This window comes from Cuculus canorus, chromosome 1, assembly GCF_017976375.1.
Source record: "Cuculus canorus isolate bCucCan1 chromosome 1, bCucCan1.pri, whole genome shotgun sequence".
NCBI lineage: Eukaryota > Metazoa > Chordata > Aves > Cuculiformes > Cuculidae > Cuculus > Cuculus canorus.
Window position 1 is genome coordinate 132047782 of NC_071401.1, and position 17135 is coordinate 132064916.

Genomic DNA, 17135 nt, shown 5'->3' on the forward strand with positions numbered 1-17135 from the left:
TGCAACTGAAAAATTGCTGGTTTTATGGTAGGTATTTCTCAAGTCATGCTGAATTTAATAAGAAAAAACTCCTGACCTGGCTCCTCTCAGATTGGTAGTGGCGTTTAGGCTCTAACAATATTCATGAAACATCTAGTATTTGAGCCTTATCGCTATAACTAATATAATTAAACCTTCCAGTACCTGAAGGGGGGCCTACAAGAAAGCTGGGGGGGACTGTTTACAAAGGCATGTAGTGATAGGACTAGGGGCACTAGGTATAAGCTGGCGAGGGGTAGATTTAGGCTAGACATGAGGAATTTCTTCATGATGAGAGTGGTGAGGCACTGGCACAGGTTGCCCAGGGAAGCTGTGGATGCCCCATCCCTGGAGGTGTTCAAGGCCAGGCTGGATGGGACCTCGGGCAGCCTGATCTAGTGGGACATGTCCCTGCCCATTGCAGAGGGATTGGAACTGGATGATCTTTAAGGTCCCTTCAACTCAAGCCATTCTATCATTTTATGGTTGTGTTTGGTGTCTTTCCACTGAAGATCTCTACGGCTTTTCAGCTCTCACTTTTATGCACCTGCTACCTTATTGGCATCTCTGTCTGTCCGTAACTAAGTCAGGTGTTACCCACCACTGTCCATAGATGAAGGGGTGTCAGTCTGTTGATGTTACAATACTGCTCATGAGCATTTTGTTCTGCAGCTGGAGTCAGGTGCTTGCTAAAGCCAAGGTACTTCACACCGTGAGCTCATGTGCAAGCATATCTATTTATCACAACCTGCTAGACATTGACCTCAGCCTTACACAGGGGCACAAAACATCTGGAGCAGGATGCAAACAATGTGGCTGGGAAAATGCAGATGCCTTTATTTATGTATATCCTAGCATGTATGATCTAAAGGTTGTACACTTCAAATTCCAGTCTGTGTGGTTTTTTTTCTTAGAGCCGCACCTTGGATTTTAATGTTAAGTTTTGGGTTGATTTTGGTTGTTTTGGTTTTGTTGGTTTTTTTCTCCAAACACTGCTTACTCCACATGGCTAGTGTAAAAGTACATATAATTATAGTAAAATTCTGGGAACTTAGAATCTTGCCTTGAGGTCCCTTCTACTATAAATTATTGCATAATTCTATGACCCACAGTTTAGAAAGGGGACAAACTTTTGAGCTTTCTGAATATTAGCTTTCACAGAAGAATTGTTTGATATTTTATTCAAAGGAAAACTTGGTTGAATTACCATCTGAATTGTCCTAATCTGTTGAATAGGTAGGACTCAGATGTTTCATGCTGGAGCTAGGACAGGACTGGAGGCAGGTATGTCTTTGACAGAACTCAGGCAGAAGCTGAAGACCCAGCAAGTCTCAGGAGGAGAGGCTGCTGAGTATCCTGAAGGCCTAGTAGAGCACTCATTTTTTTCAAATATATGAATCTAATAAAGGTACTAAGTCAACTGCTCTTGCATTTTTGTATTAGAACCAGAAACAGCATGTATCCATGGCACTTGAATGCCCAAGTAAAGTATTGACCAAGTGCACCCAGAGGCATTAATTTCACCAGCCTTCAAGGTGGTAACTATGGTTCCACGTTTAAAAATTTGCAATGTAATGGGGCAAAATATAGATAGAAAGGCAAGCTATCGTCTTCATTTCCTTGCATTGCAATGTTGTCTTATGGTCCAAGCCCGTTCCATTGTTAAGAGCTTTCTTCTAGATCCTAAAGTTCAACATCAGAAAACGGGAGCCATCAGCTTATTTAACCAAGGGTGCTGAGAGTCTATTTGTGCTTTGTCTGGTATCTGTATACCCAGTAGCTATGTAGGTTGGCTCTGAATAAGTACAAAACACTGTCTAGTAAGTGCATTTTTCCCAGCCCTGAAGTGGCTTCTGTAAGTCATAATGAGACTTTAAGGAAAAAAAAGATGCAGACTTCAGAAAACACTAAAATATTGAAACCCAAATAAGAAGTGCCTCAGCTCAGCAGTGGCTGCCTGAGGGTTCTGTACAACAGCTGTGGGCTCCAATATTCTCTTCAACCCCCACAGATGGCATGTCTCCTCCACATCACGCACTTCATGTGCCCAGTGCTCCTCCTCACATGAGTACCTCTTCTCCCCTGCCCTTTTGTAGAGGCAGCTGCTGCCAACATCTGCCTGTGGGAAGGCTCAGCACCCTCAAATCCAAATGTGCTGACTTGCATCTCTCTTGCATGAATGTGCAGTTCTCTTGGTGACATCTGGCAACTTCTGAGTTCCCTGTTTGCATCAGACAAAGTCTTAGGGAGCACAGAGCAGCGAAATGCAAATTCCTGTGCAAGTCTCTTAAAATTATTTACATTACAGTTTTTACCAGTAAAATGGATATTCTACAAAAAGCTCTGCCTGTTGTCTGACAATTTGTCTCAGAGTACCAACAAAGTTGCGTTCTTCTTGCAGATCCACTTCTTTAAAGTCTGGCAGTTATCTGCTTGGATCATGTTTTTTCTTCTGTAAACAGCACAGTTCTTGCGAGTCTCAATTCCGTCTATATTAAGACTGGTAAGAGAACAAAAGGAATGCCATCAGTTATCATCTTTAAATCTAGTACTAGGTAAAAGTGTTGATAATATCCTGAGTGAAGGGTTTGGGTGACACCTAGTTGGTAACCCACTGAAGCACACTTCCTCAACAGCCATATGTAGATGGGATGGACACCCACAGCAGAGACTGCTGACTGCTGAGGGATGAGTGCTCAGGAACATGAGTGTAAAAAGAATAAAAAGACTTCCACATGCAGCCACAATACAGAATTGTGATGGCAGGAGGGAGAGGAAGGACCCTTCAGCTGCACAGATACCAGCACCCACAGGACACAATACTCCAGATTCAACATCGATGGACAACATGTGGCCTATAAAGTGAAAGAGTTTTTTGATAGTGACTTCAGTAGAAGAAGTGTTTATTAGTGTCCGTCTGCATTAATATATGCATGAGTTGTGACTGTGGTTAGTCTTGAAGGCAGAAAACAAATCTGTTTACAAAGGTGCCCAGCAGGAACCGATTAACCTGGAACTGGCCATGAAATAGACCCTGTATAGGTGCCTGAGGCTGCAGAACTAGATCTGTGCTTTGGGAAATTAGCTTGGATTCAGAGTTGCATTTCCCTGCAGAGTACTGTACTTTTGCTATTGCAAAAGACATCATCCCCCTCAAAAAATCACCTGTTTTCTTTTACTCTACGATCTTCAACTGAACTCCGCTGTTTCCTTGTGTCTTCAATCTTCAACCCAATCCAGATATATTTGGTATCCTTCTCTTTATTGTCTATGAATTCCTGTGAAACAAGTAGAAGCATGTTACCCAACAACAGAGCTTTTCTGCTCTGGTCTCTGACCTGTCTGATGCACAGCTTGTCGTATGGTCTCATGCATGGAAAGCAAGGGCAGGCATCCACCCGTGGCAAAGCAGCCCATTACAATGGCTCATACACATGCGACCAGCCACAGAGTTTTGATTTAGGATGGTGTTCAGGCTGACTAGCTTCCTGTCAGCTGTGAAAAAAAGCCTCAGTGGTGCCCCTCACTTTAATGAGCCGAATTGCAAAGCCTGGTCTTTAAGGTAAAAGACCTGTTCCTCAGGGAATAATGAGTTTCTCAGAATAGCCACTTGGTGATACCATGCTATTCATTTTCCCAAAGGAAAAAGAGATTTGGCTGTTTGAATTGCCATTTAGTGGTTGAACCACACCTCCCTTCCCAGACCTAAGTAATGGAAATGGGTGGGAAGTCCCCAGTATTTCTGGCTGACAGTCAGAACTACTCTGATTTCCACACTTGCATCTCTTGTACTTCTTCTCATTAGCTCTGCTCTGTTGACGCTCTCAAAACAAGGTCCTGTCAGATGCTCTGCACTTAATGAGTCTCTTACTTGCCTAGATACATGCCTGACAGCTGGGCCATGTTCACTTGGTGAAATGTCCGGTTAAGGCAGAAGCCTGTTGCACAGTTTTAGGGCTATAGTAAGGCTCACCATCTCAATTTCATCTTCAATGACAAGAAGCTGGGATTTTCTGGCCAGACAGTTTCTCTGGCTGTCATCCCAGCTTTCAGCCTCCTCAGAGAAGTAGTAACATCTTGCCCTGTGTAGTTGCCACCCAGGAGGACACAGCTCACATGTTGTTCCTGTGGGTCGAGAGAGGGAACTGTTAGCTCATACTGTGACTTGTTCCAGTTGTCTTGTGTCATTTTATGTTGATGTTTCTGTCTGGCTGGTCCAAAAGCAGCCAGTCTCCACTCCCAGGCATGTGTTCATTAGGTGTGGAGAGAGGTTTGAAGGCTCCATTGCCACTCCTTTTGTCAGCTTCCCACTCCCTTGCTATGGTGCTATGGATTTCTGCACTCCCACTGCACATCATTAGGGCTGCAAAAACGCTTTTCATCTTCCCACATGCAGCCCTTGTGAGGAGACACTGTGTGGTGTGACGTGGAGTGTGTGGATTTGACACATGACACCACTGAAAAGCACGTCACTTGGGCGATGTCCATGGTAAAGGAACTGTGTCCATGGTAGAGGAACTGTGTTAAATCACTTCTATCCCTAGGTCTACTTCCCATTTCACACAGAATATCTGGGAGGAATGTCCCCCACATTTGCTGTCATGGCTTCCTCTAATGCTTCAAAGTAACGTCTTTAAAAGCGTTAGTATTTGCCAACAAATAATAGAACCACAATAAAAAGGCCAAGAAGGTCTTCCCCTGCCTTACCTTGCAAAAAGTTAGGAAAGCTAGATTCCCTTCCACTCTTAATGAACAGTTGTTGCCTGGAAAATGTTCTCCAGTATAAGGGAAGGATTTACAATATATAGTATTTCTGACAGCAGCTCCCCAAAGAAAGAAATGTAAAGCAAGTACCAGAAACTGTTTATACCGAAAGAGAAGCAAAATTATTGTCATTAAAATGTTAGTTACGATGCTGTCATCGCTTCTGTGCAGGAACAAAAATGTTCCCTGGGTAGTACCTGTGAGTTCCCATAAGCTGCAGGGTGTCGTAGAAATGGGAACAGACAACCGAAGTGAGCACACAACAGGTCCACAGTGCTTTGAAAGGAATAACTTTCCTCACCCTGTCCATCTTCACACAGTTCCTCCATGAGCCATTTCACGAGCACCACTGAGACAGTCTTCTCTGAAGAAATGTGATTGTCAGTGCTGTTTGGACCATACTGGGAGATACTTTCTGTTTTTCCTGTCCTGCCCTTCAGAACTTGAACAAAGATAAAAGGAGATTATGTTTAACAAAAGAGTCAAAGAAATGTAATCTTTGTACCCAGTGTTATACTGTGAACGTGAGGAGATGTGTGTGTATACATCAGGGGGGTATACACAGAATAAGTATACTCAGTGAGTATAGCTGTCTGGCAAAGGGCATAACTGCTGAATAATATGATAGGACAAGGAAGGAAAATCAGTTTGTCACTTTTGATAGTTGAATATATAAAGAATACACAATATTTTGGAGAGATTTTAGGGAGCTTGGAAGGTGCATGTGTTTTCCAAAGTTTTCCAAGACTGTTTCCCCTTAGGAAATTAATATCTTCTCTGAAACAGTTCTTAACTGGACCATGCTGTGGATTATGATATTAGAACTACCAGAGAAGTCCAAATAAATTAAATAATCTGCAGTGTGATTTTTATTTTTTTTTGTTCAAACCTGCAGAGTAATTAAGTGAAATGGTCTCAAATAGCACCATGGATGCAACTTTTACCTTGTAAGTCAGGAAGGCCAGATGTTTTGGTTGTCATAATGATTTGAAATCTGCTTCTACAGCCTTTCAGCATCACTGATGACAAGGTAGACTGCAGCAACTCCCCTTCATCTGTGCTGTATGTGTTAAATGACAGGTAGCAAATGTTCCATTTTGAACATTGCATTTGTTTTCCTGTATTTGTGTATAACTTGACACCTTCGGTGTGTCACTAAGGGAATTTTTCTTTTGGCATTGCTCTGTTAGTGACATTTAACTTTGTCTGCAAGGAAAAGGTGAAGCATATGGTAAGTTCTACTCACATTGCTTGGCCAGTACAGCTATGATGCCTAGCAGGATGAGCACAAGGACACCAAGGACCAGCGCCACATAGAACCAGGCAGAGTACCTGTGTCGACAGACTCAGGGTGGGGGGGCAGGAGAAAGAGCAGCTTAGGGTCTTTGCACTATTAAAATCAACGTTGCCTTGATATATGCCAGTTTCTTATGTGGAAGCAACAAAGAAATCATCTGCCTACAACAAGTCTGCTGGCTGAAGTACACAGGGACATTTTTCTTATTAAAAATTTGCATCTATATTTCATACATGAAAGTGAAATCAAAAGATAATTTTGTCAGATAGAGCAAGTGACATTCAGTCAATCATTCCATTAAGAGTTATCTCTTTCTTCTTTGAGTTAATTCTTTAAAGTGTTGCCTCCTCCCACCTCCCCACCCATGTCCTACAAGACCCTGCAGAGAAATTCAAGGAAAGTGTCAGGGGTGGTCTCTAATACGTTCCTTCTCTCTGGCCACACTCTCCTGTGTTAATGCACCAGTCATGTGGCTGAAAGCTAACTTAGCTGAATACACAGGAAAGGCAAAAAATCCCATACTGACACCATAGCACAATGAAGTACATCTGAACAAGCATCTCTCTAGACATTTGATGTTCATCAGCTCGTGAGAGTGGAACACCCAGAAAAAGGAAGGACCCAAGGAAATTAGGGGTCAAGGTGCCATTTCCACAAGCCACAGAGTTGTACTTTCATAAATACTGCTTTTCCTGACTTCACTTGCTTGAGATGAACAGCTGCCCCATACTCTGGCTGCCTGAGATGTATTTTGTAATGTTCTCTTTCAGGTCACAGAGACCTGACCTGTCTGGCACATGTCCTTCAGAACACAGAGGGTGGCAATCATCAGTGCACAAACTGAAAACAGAGAGCTGGGTATTATGCTACTTCCAAAGCCAAATGTGTCTCTGTGAGTGTTGCTCAAAAAAATGTTAAAAAAATGTGGAATTTTTCTTTCCTTTATTAAATTATCAACATAGGGCACAAAGGCATTTTTAAAATTGTTTTAAACATCTCTTTCGTTATGATTTTCACAGAGAAATTGTATAATCTGAGAATCCATGAAGTGATAAATCCATTCTTTATTGAAAGATGGTATGTAAAGACTTGATAACAGGTTTTACAATTGGATAATAGGAAAGACTAAATCTATAATTAGTAAGCAGCAACCAAACAAAATACCACACTACCAGAAGCGGAAGTATGTGATCTGCTGCTCCCTTTGGGTTTCGGCTTCACGCGCAGCTCAGCGTATGTGATCATGTTTCCTGTAAAAGGAGTAGGGAAATGCTGACATTTGTGGTTGTGCAAGCCGTTCAGTGGAGAAACAATAAAGAATTACATAGAAGGCTGAGCCTGTGTAAAAAGAGATATGTGTTTCCAGAGCTGCTAGTTCAGCTTATCTTTTTGAAAGAAAAAACAAGCAAGATGATGACTTATCATTTCCTGCTGCTGTCACGAAGTAACTGAAAGCCTCCTCCATAGTCTTTGCCTGAAGCACTTGGGTTCTGTGTTGATGAGCCAAGAGACAGACAGACAGAAGGACAAAGACCTGGGTGCCACTCACAGCAAACATCCTATTGGTTACTAAGTCATCTCAGGAGGTACCATAGGGACTTAAGGAGCATCAAAGCTGTGACCAGTTTGGGGAGCAAGGAGACCCCGAAGGGAAAACTGCCACTCAGAGAAATGCTTCTGCAGCAAGGTGATTATTGGGGGCATTCCTGACATGGGAATCTTTATGCCAGGACATTATGCAATGCCTGCAGTATCAGAGGAATGAACCTGATGGTTGAAGACATCCCTTTCCAGATGCACATTGCAAAAACAAACCAAAAAAGTCATTAATATAGCATGGTGTGAGTTAGATGCACATATATCGAGCACATTTTTAACTGTGTATTAGCTGGGTATTTTTTAGAGCTTATGACTATTTTCATGGAAGATATTTGGACTTTTGGTAAACTGATCTTCTGAATCAAGAATAAGTTTCTGTGCTACAGCCTTAATTTCGTGATCACTGGTGCTCTTAAAAAGAAGTAAGAAATTTGTCTTGTATAAAATCTCACTGATCAGTGAAGAACTTGACTGAAGAAGAGAGTCTTATTAGGCTAAAACGAGGTAGAATTTGATATAAAAATTGCTCAAGTGTGGAGAGATACAGCAAGAAAAATACTGAGATCCTGGTTGGAAAATAAGGTTTATTCATACAGGTAAGGCTTTTTATGCTTTAGAGAACCTGACCTAATATGCTTTGCTGTTTGCTTTATTACAGTTCAGTAGTTCAATGAACTACAGAAAGTTTGTTACTTATCTGTGTAGATAAGTAACTGTTCTCAAAAAGAAAAGCTCATAAATACTTTCTTCTTAAAATGTAAATATTTTTAAAGAACAGTCAGGACTTTCAAGTGCACTAGCTTTATAAATGAAGACACTTCTCAAGTACGCATTTTAGAAAATCTGCTACCATTACCAAATATTTTCTCTCTCAAAGAAAGATCTATTCCTTTAAAGAACACCTCTCAGTCTGTGCAACAAAAGAATACTATCCGTGCAGCTGAGTATTTTATAACAAGGATTATTTCTATTCCATGTGTACTGGCACATGATCATTTGAGTGTGATGTTCTCAGAAGTCAGCGAGTGGTTTTAAAATACCACATAGTCTTAATTTTGCCAGATGCTTACACACCCTTGCCTAGATTAGCAACAAAGAGCCCTGCTACTAGGTGGAAATCTCCGTCACTTACTAAATCTGAAATTTCACTTCATTTCTACATGCAAATCAACAAGTGCAGCTTTCTGCACGTCTCTATTTACTGGAAGCTTCTGCTTGATGAATGTGCAGATGGGGACTGCTTCTGGCAGGCTATTCACTCTAAAGAGTCAGAGCTCTTGTGACCAACCAGACACCAGACTGAATGTGAACCCACAGTGCACCCTCATCATCACAGTTTGCGCAAGCCACCAGTGGAGCTGCATTAGGAGAGCCCTGGCCTACAGAACAGGGGAAGTTTCTGTGCTGCCCCACTTTCTGCAGCAGAAGGTGGATGATAAGATGGTCAGGACCTGGAGGGAATGAAGAGGGTAATAAGGAGAACAAGAAGCCAAGGGGTGACCTAATAGTAGTACTTGTAGCATAGTTCAATGATGGAGTTGAACTCGTCTTGGTTTGTTTCTCTGCTAGAGGAAAGGTCTTGTAGGTAGTCATTTATGAACCATAATCAGGTGACTCTTGAGTAAACTAGGAAGTGAAAACTGAGTCTTTCGTTAGAAAAGTATTTTCCAAGCTGTATTTATCCTTGCATTTTTTTTGAATGCTTCTGTTTTTTAACATCTGTTATGAAACACGTGCATTGTTACAGTACCTGCTAGCCAACCAAAGCACCTGCACAGATAGTACCCCCTACTAACTCCTCCTCAACATGCCCTGCTAGAGCATCCAACAATCACCTTGTCCTTGTAATTCAGAGCACCTGCCTGACAGCTAAAGTCCAAGGTTGTGTAACCTAGCATTGACATTCCCATTGGAACAGGATCAGAACAAATTTATTTCAATCACTTTTCTGAGTGCAGCCTCCCAGATAAAGAGCTACAGATATTTAATATTGCTACACTGTGTTAAACATTATTTAACACAGTTTTGTCCATTCTGTGAAGTTTATCCCAGTAGCTTTGAATGACTGAGCTTTCCTTACCATTAGACTGCAAATTTTACATTCTTTCCAACTGCTCCCCCAGTGATTTTTAAGTCTTTTTCTGTGTCATGATAAAATACATTGAATAGACCTTTGAGATAAGAACAGTATTTGGGAGAACCCCCGCCCAGGGAGGTGGTCGAGTCACCATCCCTGGAGGTATTTAAAAGACGGGTAGATGAGGTACTCAGGGACATGGCTTAGTGGCAGATAGGAATGGTTGGACTCGATGATCCAAGAGGTCTTTTCCAACCTGGTGATTCTATGATTCTATGAACGATATGAAACTCTGCCATATATGATGAAACCAAATCTTGTTCTCATGGATAAAGAATTTTTTTTTTTTTAAAAAAAGAAGGATTTGGCACTGGATCTGCAAAGGGACTTTCACTCTCAAATCCAAATTTTACATATTTGAAACACCCACTCAGCTACTACAGAATCTTGGCAGAAATTCAGCTCCCTGCATGTTTACCTTTCACATGCATCAAATCTTTCCAGCAGCTGTACTAAAGTAGGGCAGAGCTGCTAAAGCAGGGCAAAGTAGCTGTGCTCCCCACCCGTGCATTTTTTTAGTATCTGCTCCATTAAATTACATCTAATGGTCTGAAACTTGCACAAAATTCAGCCAGGAGGAGGTGAGCATGTTCCACTTTCCCACAGCCCATTATTTTGAAGTCTTGCCTAAACCCTAGGAAGCTGTCACTTGGAGCATTCAGCTGCCGAATTTGCAGTGGTGATTAAACCCAACTCTCCTTTCTCCATGGTGAGTCATAACCATGCAGTGCTTTCCCTCATGACTGTCTCAAAGCTGCTTCTTTTTATTCTGCAAGATAGTCAGACATCCCTAGACAACAGCAACACCAGCAGGTTGAGGGAGGCAATTCTGCCACTTCATTCCTCTCTTGTGAGACCTCATCTGGAGTATTGTGTCCAGTTCTGGAATCCTCAACATAAGAAGGATATGGAACTGTTGGAACAGGTCCAGAGGAGGGCTACAAATATGATCAGAGGGCTGGAACACCTCCCCTGAGAGTTCAGCCTGGAGAAGAGAAGGCTCCAAGGAGATCTTACAGCAATCTTCCAGTATCTGAAGGGGTCCTACAAGAAAGCTGGTGAAGGCTTGTAGTGATAGGATGAGGGGGAACCAATATAAATTGGAGAGGGGCAGATTTAGGCTAAACATAAGGAAAAATTTCTTCACCATGAGAGTGGTGAGGCACTGGAACAGGTTGTCCAGGGAAGTTGTGGATGCCCCATCCACGTTCAAGGCCAGGTTGGATGGGACCTTGGGCAGCCTGATCTAGTGGAGTGTCTTTGCCTGTGCCAGGGGAGTTGAAACAAGATGATCTTTAAGGTCTCTTCCAACCCAAACTATTCTATGATTCTATGCAGGTATTAGCTGTATTCCAGAGGTCGGAATAGTGCTGAAGGGAGAGCTGGTGATGCTTGCCACAGAGAGTCCTGTAATCTTGGAGATGAGACCCTCACTTTGAGAAGCAGCTTTGAATTCCTGCTCCAAACTGGAGAAAGCATTGAGACTTTCTCATGCAGGGTGTGATAACAGGTGTTTTGTATGATGAAGCTGTCCTATTTGAAGCAGCCTGGAGCCCAGTCCATGCAGGAGATTGCTCTTTCCGACTTGCAGGGAAGGATCTAACTCCCAGAAATGGCTGACTGACAAGCACCTTGCATCATTGTTCTATCCTATTAGCTACTTTGGGCAGTTCCTAGCTCATCATGCTAGGATCCCAGATTCTAATCCATTAGCTGTAAAGAAATGCCGGGCATCTCAGTGAGGGTCCACTATGAAGTGGGTACCTTAACACTAATCATTGCTATACTTACACTGAGCTTAAATCTGTTTTGTGAACATCGCTCAACAACCCTATCACCTTTCAGGGTTTTTTTCAAATTTCCTACCAAGTTTTTTAAATCAATGGAAGTAATTCTCTAGAAAAGACGTGTTTTCTCTCATTCTTCCTGTGGCAAAAGTGAATCTTTTGTTTTTGAAGAGCCTCTTGGAATGAAAGAACACTCATTAGCTGGATGCATAAGTGCTAATTTTGGTCAAAGTGTTAAAAATCAAGGAAGGAACAAGCAACTGAAATTGTTCATTTGAATTTTTAAAGCATGAAAACATGGCTCAAGTTCTTGTCTATTTTAGTGGCAATGAAACCTATGCTAGTATATGTTAATGATGAAGGCATATTTGTCATCAGGGAGATATTTCTAGCATGTTCTATTGCTTTATACTATTTGGTGCTTTTTCTGTTTGTGCCAGAGTAAGCAGAAAAATAATTGCTAATAAAATCTGAAAATAATAGAAAGGTTAATGAAACAGAAAATAAAGACAGCAAACATGACAGCCCTGTAAGTTCAAGCCCAGCCAAACAAAATGTGTATGTGTATAATGAGATATAAAGGTGGAGGAAAGTGACACTAGGAGTTACAAACAATGAAGAAAAGATTATTTAAGGGATTTTTGTCTCTATGTAACTCAGACTCGTAATAATACCAGGTGCATATCTGGTGCCTATATTTTTTAAAAGAGATAGAATCACTGGAGAATTAACAGAAAAATATCCACAAAAATAGTTAGAGTTCTTCAGAAAGTTAGGGTGAAATATTTCAAGGCAAAAGAACACTGAGAAATTACTTGATTACTGTGACTAGTAACTTCATGTGAGAAAATATTGAGTGCTAAAATCTGTTTGACAAAAGTTTAACAAGAATCATCTAGATGTTAATGAGAATTTCCATTGGAAATTAAAGCCTGGCCTATTCAGGTTCAAAGTTTTCCTATAGACAACCTGACTAAGGGACATTTTTTGATGTCTTCAAATCAAGACTTGATGACTGTGTTCCTTTGCAATTAAATTATATCACCTTAGAATGGGGGTAAAATTCTGGGTGCAGCCACTGTGTTGTACAAGTTGAAGTAGTACAAACAACATCCATGGATGCATGAGCATACAATGTAAGGTAGGATTTTCTGTGAGATAAGTAATGAAGTGAAGTAATTTTTACCTTTTAGATAAAGGTTCTGTAAAAATATTAAAAGAAAATTTTTTCCATTATTTAAATACACACATTCAGAGCACTATGATCACTATTAATCTACATTGTAAGTAGAACATCTTCTAAAACTGCTTGTTATACAATGTAGTTTGCTTAAGTAATTAAATACATTAGTTACTAATGAACTTCAAAAGCATGGAAATATCATCTTAGTCTGACCACGAGCATTTCCTATTTGCTCATAGTGAGAAGTTGTCACTCACATTAGCTGTGATCCAGAATTTTGGCAAAATGAATGAATTACATTTTTTCCAAGCAGCAGAAATTTTATTTCTCAGAAAAATATGGTTTAAATCATCCCTTTACTGTGAATATTGACTTAAAACTTTGGGTTTTTTTACAAACATATGCAGTCATTGCAAATCGATAATGTGGTTTGGGGAATATCACTACTGAATAATCAAAGAGGAAGGACAGGAGAGTTTTAGAAGTCATTCTGTACTTTCTTCAGTGACAGTGACTGCACTTTTGACTGCCACTAGTGCTATGATTTACTAGTGAATTTACTACTCCTTTTCCATGAAGACATTATAAAATTAATTGATCTGATTTTTGGACTAGGTAGTAAATTTTGGAGCACATTCTAACATGTTTTTGATCACATTTATATAGAAAAAAAAAAAGAAAAATTTTTGTATCTTGCTGTTACTTAAAACAAGGGGACAGAACTGAGACCCTACTCCATAGCAATACTGACTAAAGAGTAGATTTGCTGATTTGTATCTCATAAGAATCTCTTCCACCGTTTGCAACTTCTCACCTTTCCTGGGGGATCTGCATGCAGCATTTTATAGCATTATTCTACTATTATCCAGCAGCAATTTTAAAAATTAAACAGAGAGAGAGAGAACATAAGAGAAAATAGTTTATGTCCAAAAGATGATTAGCTTTTTTACCTGGAACTGATGTCCGAGAAGGAACGTGTGGTCTTTCTCTGGGTAGCATTGCCACATCCACATAAGTGATATCATCTGCCATTGATGAGCAAGTCTGAGTTATGGAAAGAACTGTTTCAATACAGTGAGTTGCATCCTGTAATAGCTTTGCCTGCCTCCAGAATTATACAGACGCTGTGCTATGGCTCTGAGGAAGGCTGAGAAACACATAAAAGGAAGGAAGTTACTTCTTTCAATGCAGCTTCAAAGCCTATTTTCAGCCACTATTCTGTCTCTTCTCTTGCCCTTCAGAATAAAGGAGAAAATAAAGATTAAAAAATGAGTGTTTTAAAATTAATATAAAAAACTAGTTTTGGCTAAAATCAGAGCGAAGTTTCTAAGGAATTTCTGGAAATGGACTTGGGTACAAAAGCTTGGCTGGTTCTCATGAGAGTAACTAAAGCAACGCAGTCTGTGTTGTAGGTATATTATGCTGTGTGCATGATCTTACATAGCCTGTTCACCTAAAAGGAAGATAAACAAGATATACATCAGTATAAGAAGTTTTGGGGTTAATGTAACTGAAACTATACTTAGAGCTATAAAAATGTAACTCAAATTCTAACCTGCTCCATCCATCAAGTACTATAATGGTTTAATAAATGAATTTAGATGATATTAACAATGCATTTCATTTAACTAAGAACAGAATTAAAAGTAATATGATGAATGCCTTTTTAAAGAATATTTCAATACAAGGACCATAGCTGCTGTTCCTAAGTTGGCTGAGCTATCTATTCAATGCTTGACCCAGCAACTCCACAGGCATAAAGCTTGAGTTGCCTTTAACTCCTGGCTCATGACCATGTGTTTGCTGCAGGATGTTTTGATGGAAGTGATTTTGACTTCCATTTTGGGGGAAGACAAAAAAAAAAAGCAGCACTCACAGATTTGTATTGAAACTAAGCCCTTCTCAACTCTAAAAACACACTTCAGAACACACAGACACCAAATCTCTTGTGTGCACAGTTCTGACCGTTCCTGCTAAGAGTATGTTATTGGTTTTGTGCTTTATTCCCACTTAGAAAATTCCTTTAGAGTTCTACACAGATAGACTCTGCAAACCTAGATGGGTCTATCAAAAATAATGTTATTATTCTGTGATATAGCTTATTTGCATTTTCTGCTACATTCAATGGGACTCACTTTAGATTAAAATTCTTGGTCTCTTTCCATCACTACATATACACCTAAGCAGTCTTTTCTAACATCACTCTGTCCTAAATTATTCGAAACTCTCAAGATGCAATCATATAAAGTTGGCATAAGCATGGGTCTTTCTGAGCTAGTAGAAAAAAAAAATGGTGTTGCTATTTTAAGAGAACATGTTTCTCCTCTCCTCTCCTCTCCTCTCCTCTCCTCTCCTCTCCTCTCCTCTCCTCTCCTCTCCTCTCCTCTCCTCTCCTCTCCTCTCCTCTCCTCTCCTCTCCTCTCCTCTCCTCTCCTCTCCTCTCCTCTCCTCTCCTCTCCTCTCCTCTCCTCTCCTCTCCTCTTCCTTGCCTAAAGAAAACCATGAATGTATGCAATTATTTTCCAGAGCAAACTAACGAAACAGCCGTAAGCATTTCTCATTTTGGATTTGAAGTCTACATGCTGTGCTCACTTTTAGAAATTATAATGTCAAGGAAGGTGAATTTTAATTTCCAGAAGGCATAGGTGGTTGGAAGCCTTTGCAAGGCATTATTCTTGAACTCTTTCTATCCTACTGTAAAACGATTATTTTTTCTTACTTTTATAATGAAAAGTATATTACACTCCTACAGTATTTTCATTTGAGAAATAATTTCTGTAGTGCTAATACTTCTAGCTTCAGAAGTATTTTCATTATTTTCTTAGCTTTCATCCTAAATTTTTGCTTTATTTATAAAACATCCAGATATGGGTCACTAAGTCTGACCCACTGAACTCTAATCTCTTCTTTCCTCCCAGCCACCTGGTTAATATGGTTGGCTTCCAGCACACGAATGCTGGCCAGCCCAGCAAAACAGCAGAGCTTGCTGTTCATGAGTCAACCACATGTTGGGGAGCAGGGAGGAGTGATTTGTTAGACTTAAGTTTTTAGGCTCTTCAACAGAGTGTGGAGATATCTGGCAGTTCAGACTCTCCCTGCTGCCTCAGGGAAAGATGGTGGAGTTGTTGTCTAGGATTGCTCTGCAGAGCTTTTAGAGTTTGGCAGTCTGCAGCATTAGTGTCTCTGTTAAGTTCTTGCCTGTGTGCTTCTGGTTGCACATAGACACCTTCTCCACTTCTAACTGTCGTGCCTGAGTAACCCACTTAGTAATGTTCTAGTGTTAGCACAGTTACCAGTGCCAGTTGTCCACAGAGTAAATGTGATAACAACAGCAGATGACACCCCTTCTGTGGGTGTGACAGCATGCCCTTCACTGCGTGTGAAGGCAAAAGTAGACTGAAAACAACAATGTGGGCTGCAAGGCAAAATTCAGTGCCTTCTGCCACAGAACAGGCAGCCCAGCCCAGAGCTCCAACTGCCTCATGGTGCACATTTTCACAGACTTGAACAGTTGTCCTGGCAACAAAATGGACCTTTCTGCTTCCTGAAGGCTGAGCTGCAAGACAGAGACTTCCAAGCTAAACTGACTGAATCCCACGAGTACATCTACAGTTTGGATTTCAGTTCTAAATCGTGTATCAGAGCAGAGCCTGTATGTACAATGCAGTGCAAGACTGGCACCCAGAATGCATATTTAGCGCTAGGATTACAACCAAAGCCACTTCCTGCCATAAATGAAAGTCTGTGTATTGTTTTCCTATACTTCAGCATAAAAAATAAAAAGATTTCATCTAGATAAAGCAAGTCCATGAATTTACCAAGAAGAGGAAAAGAAAAAAAAATATTGCTCAGTAAACCATGAGTGCCTGTGGATTGCAATTGGATTTCCATTCCATCAGCTTTGTGTTCAGCAGGTGGGATTTGGAGTAGGTGGGAAACAAACAGGATTAGAAGCCTGTGAGATGTGTTTCTTCTCTGTCCAGATTTTTATGGGATTTGGGGAGCATGTCAACTCTTTTTGAATTTCAGGTTAGTTCCCAAGGATGTTGTTATGCAAATTATTCATTCTGAGTTTCATGTGTTCCCTTTGATGCATTTTTCAATCATAAACAGTGGTGGGATGTCTAACCAGTTCCCTGAGCACTTTGATGATAGCATGTCATGAAGAAGGTAGTGAAAACCCCATCAGGCATGCTGCCATATTGCCTTCGCTCCTTTTCTGTGCTCTTGCATACTAAGTTAGTTTTCCTTCAAAGGACTGAAGCATTGAGCCTGCTGGAACTACTTCCATAGGTAGCATGCTTTTGGTGATGCTATAAGGTACATTATGGTCTTCTGGAATGCTTGTAT

General features: G+C 40.6%; 1 protein-coding gene and 1 long non-coding RNA gene across 4 annotated transcripts in view; one reads left to right on the top strand and one right to left on the bottom strand.

The window, feature by feature from the left end:
- LOC104054955 (killer cell lectin-like receptor subfamily F member 1) lies at positions 1-13960 on the bottom strand. Its single transcript, XM_054056035.1, has 7 exons — positions 13736-13960; positions 7252-7329; positions 6029-6127; positions 5084-5224; positions 3992-4143; positions 3184-3296; positions 1-2518 (listed from the first exon to the last, which is right to left on the bottom strand). Exons 1-7 carry the CDS (start codon positions 13815-13817, stop codon positions 2386-2388), a joined length of 798 nt encoding a protein of 265 aa, XP_053912010.1. The 5' UTR covers positions 13818-13960; the 3' UTR covers positions 1-2385.
- LOC128850915 (uncharacterized) overlaps positions 7347-17135 on the top strand; it is a 26420-nt gene continuing 16631 nt past the window's right edge. For all 3 annotated transcript variants that reach the window (XR_008448150.1, XR_008448149.1, XR_008448151.1), the window contains exon 1: positions 7347-8274. This is a non-coding gene — a long non-coding RNA (uncharacterized LOC128850915). The remainder of the gene's footprint in view (positions 8275-17135) is intronic.

Bases quoted from the DNA above. Each gene is read 5' to 3' on its own strand.
- LOC104054955 (XM_054056035.1), bottom strand. From the start codon at position 13,817: ATGGCAGATGATATCACTTATGTGGATGTGGCAATGCTACCCAGAGAA. The intron at 7,330-13,735 runs GTAAAAAAGCTA...CTCCTTTTACAG, and splicing joins TTCTCGGACATCAGTTCCAG to GAAACATGATCACATACGCT. The intron at 6,128-7,251 runs GTAGTGTGGTAT...CCCCACCCTGAG, and splicing joins ATCACATACTTCCGCTTCTG to TCTGTCGACACAGGTACTCT.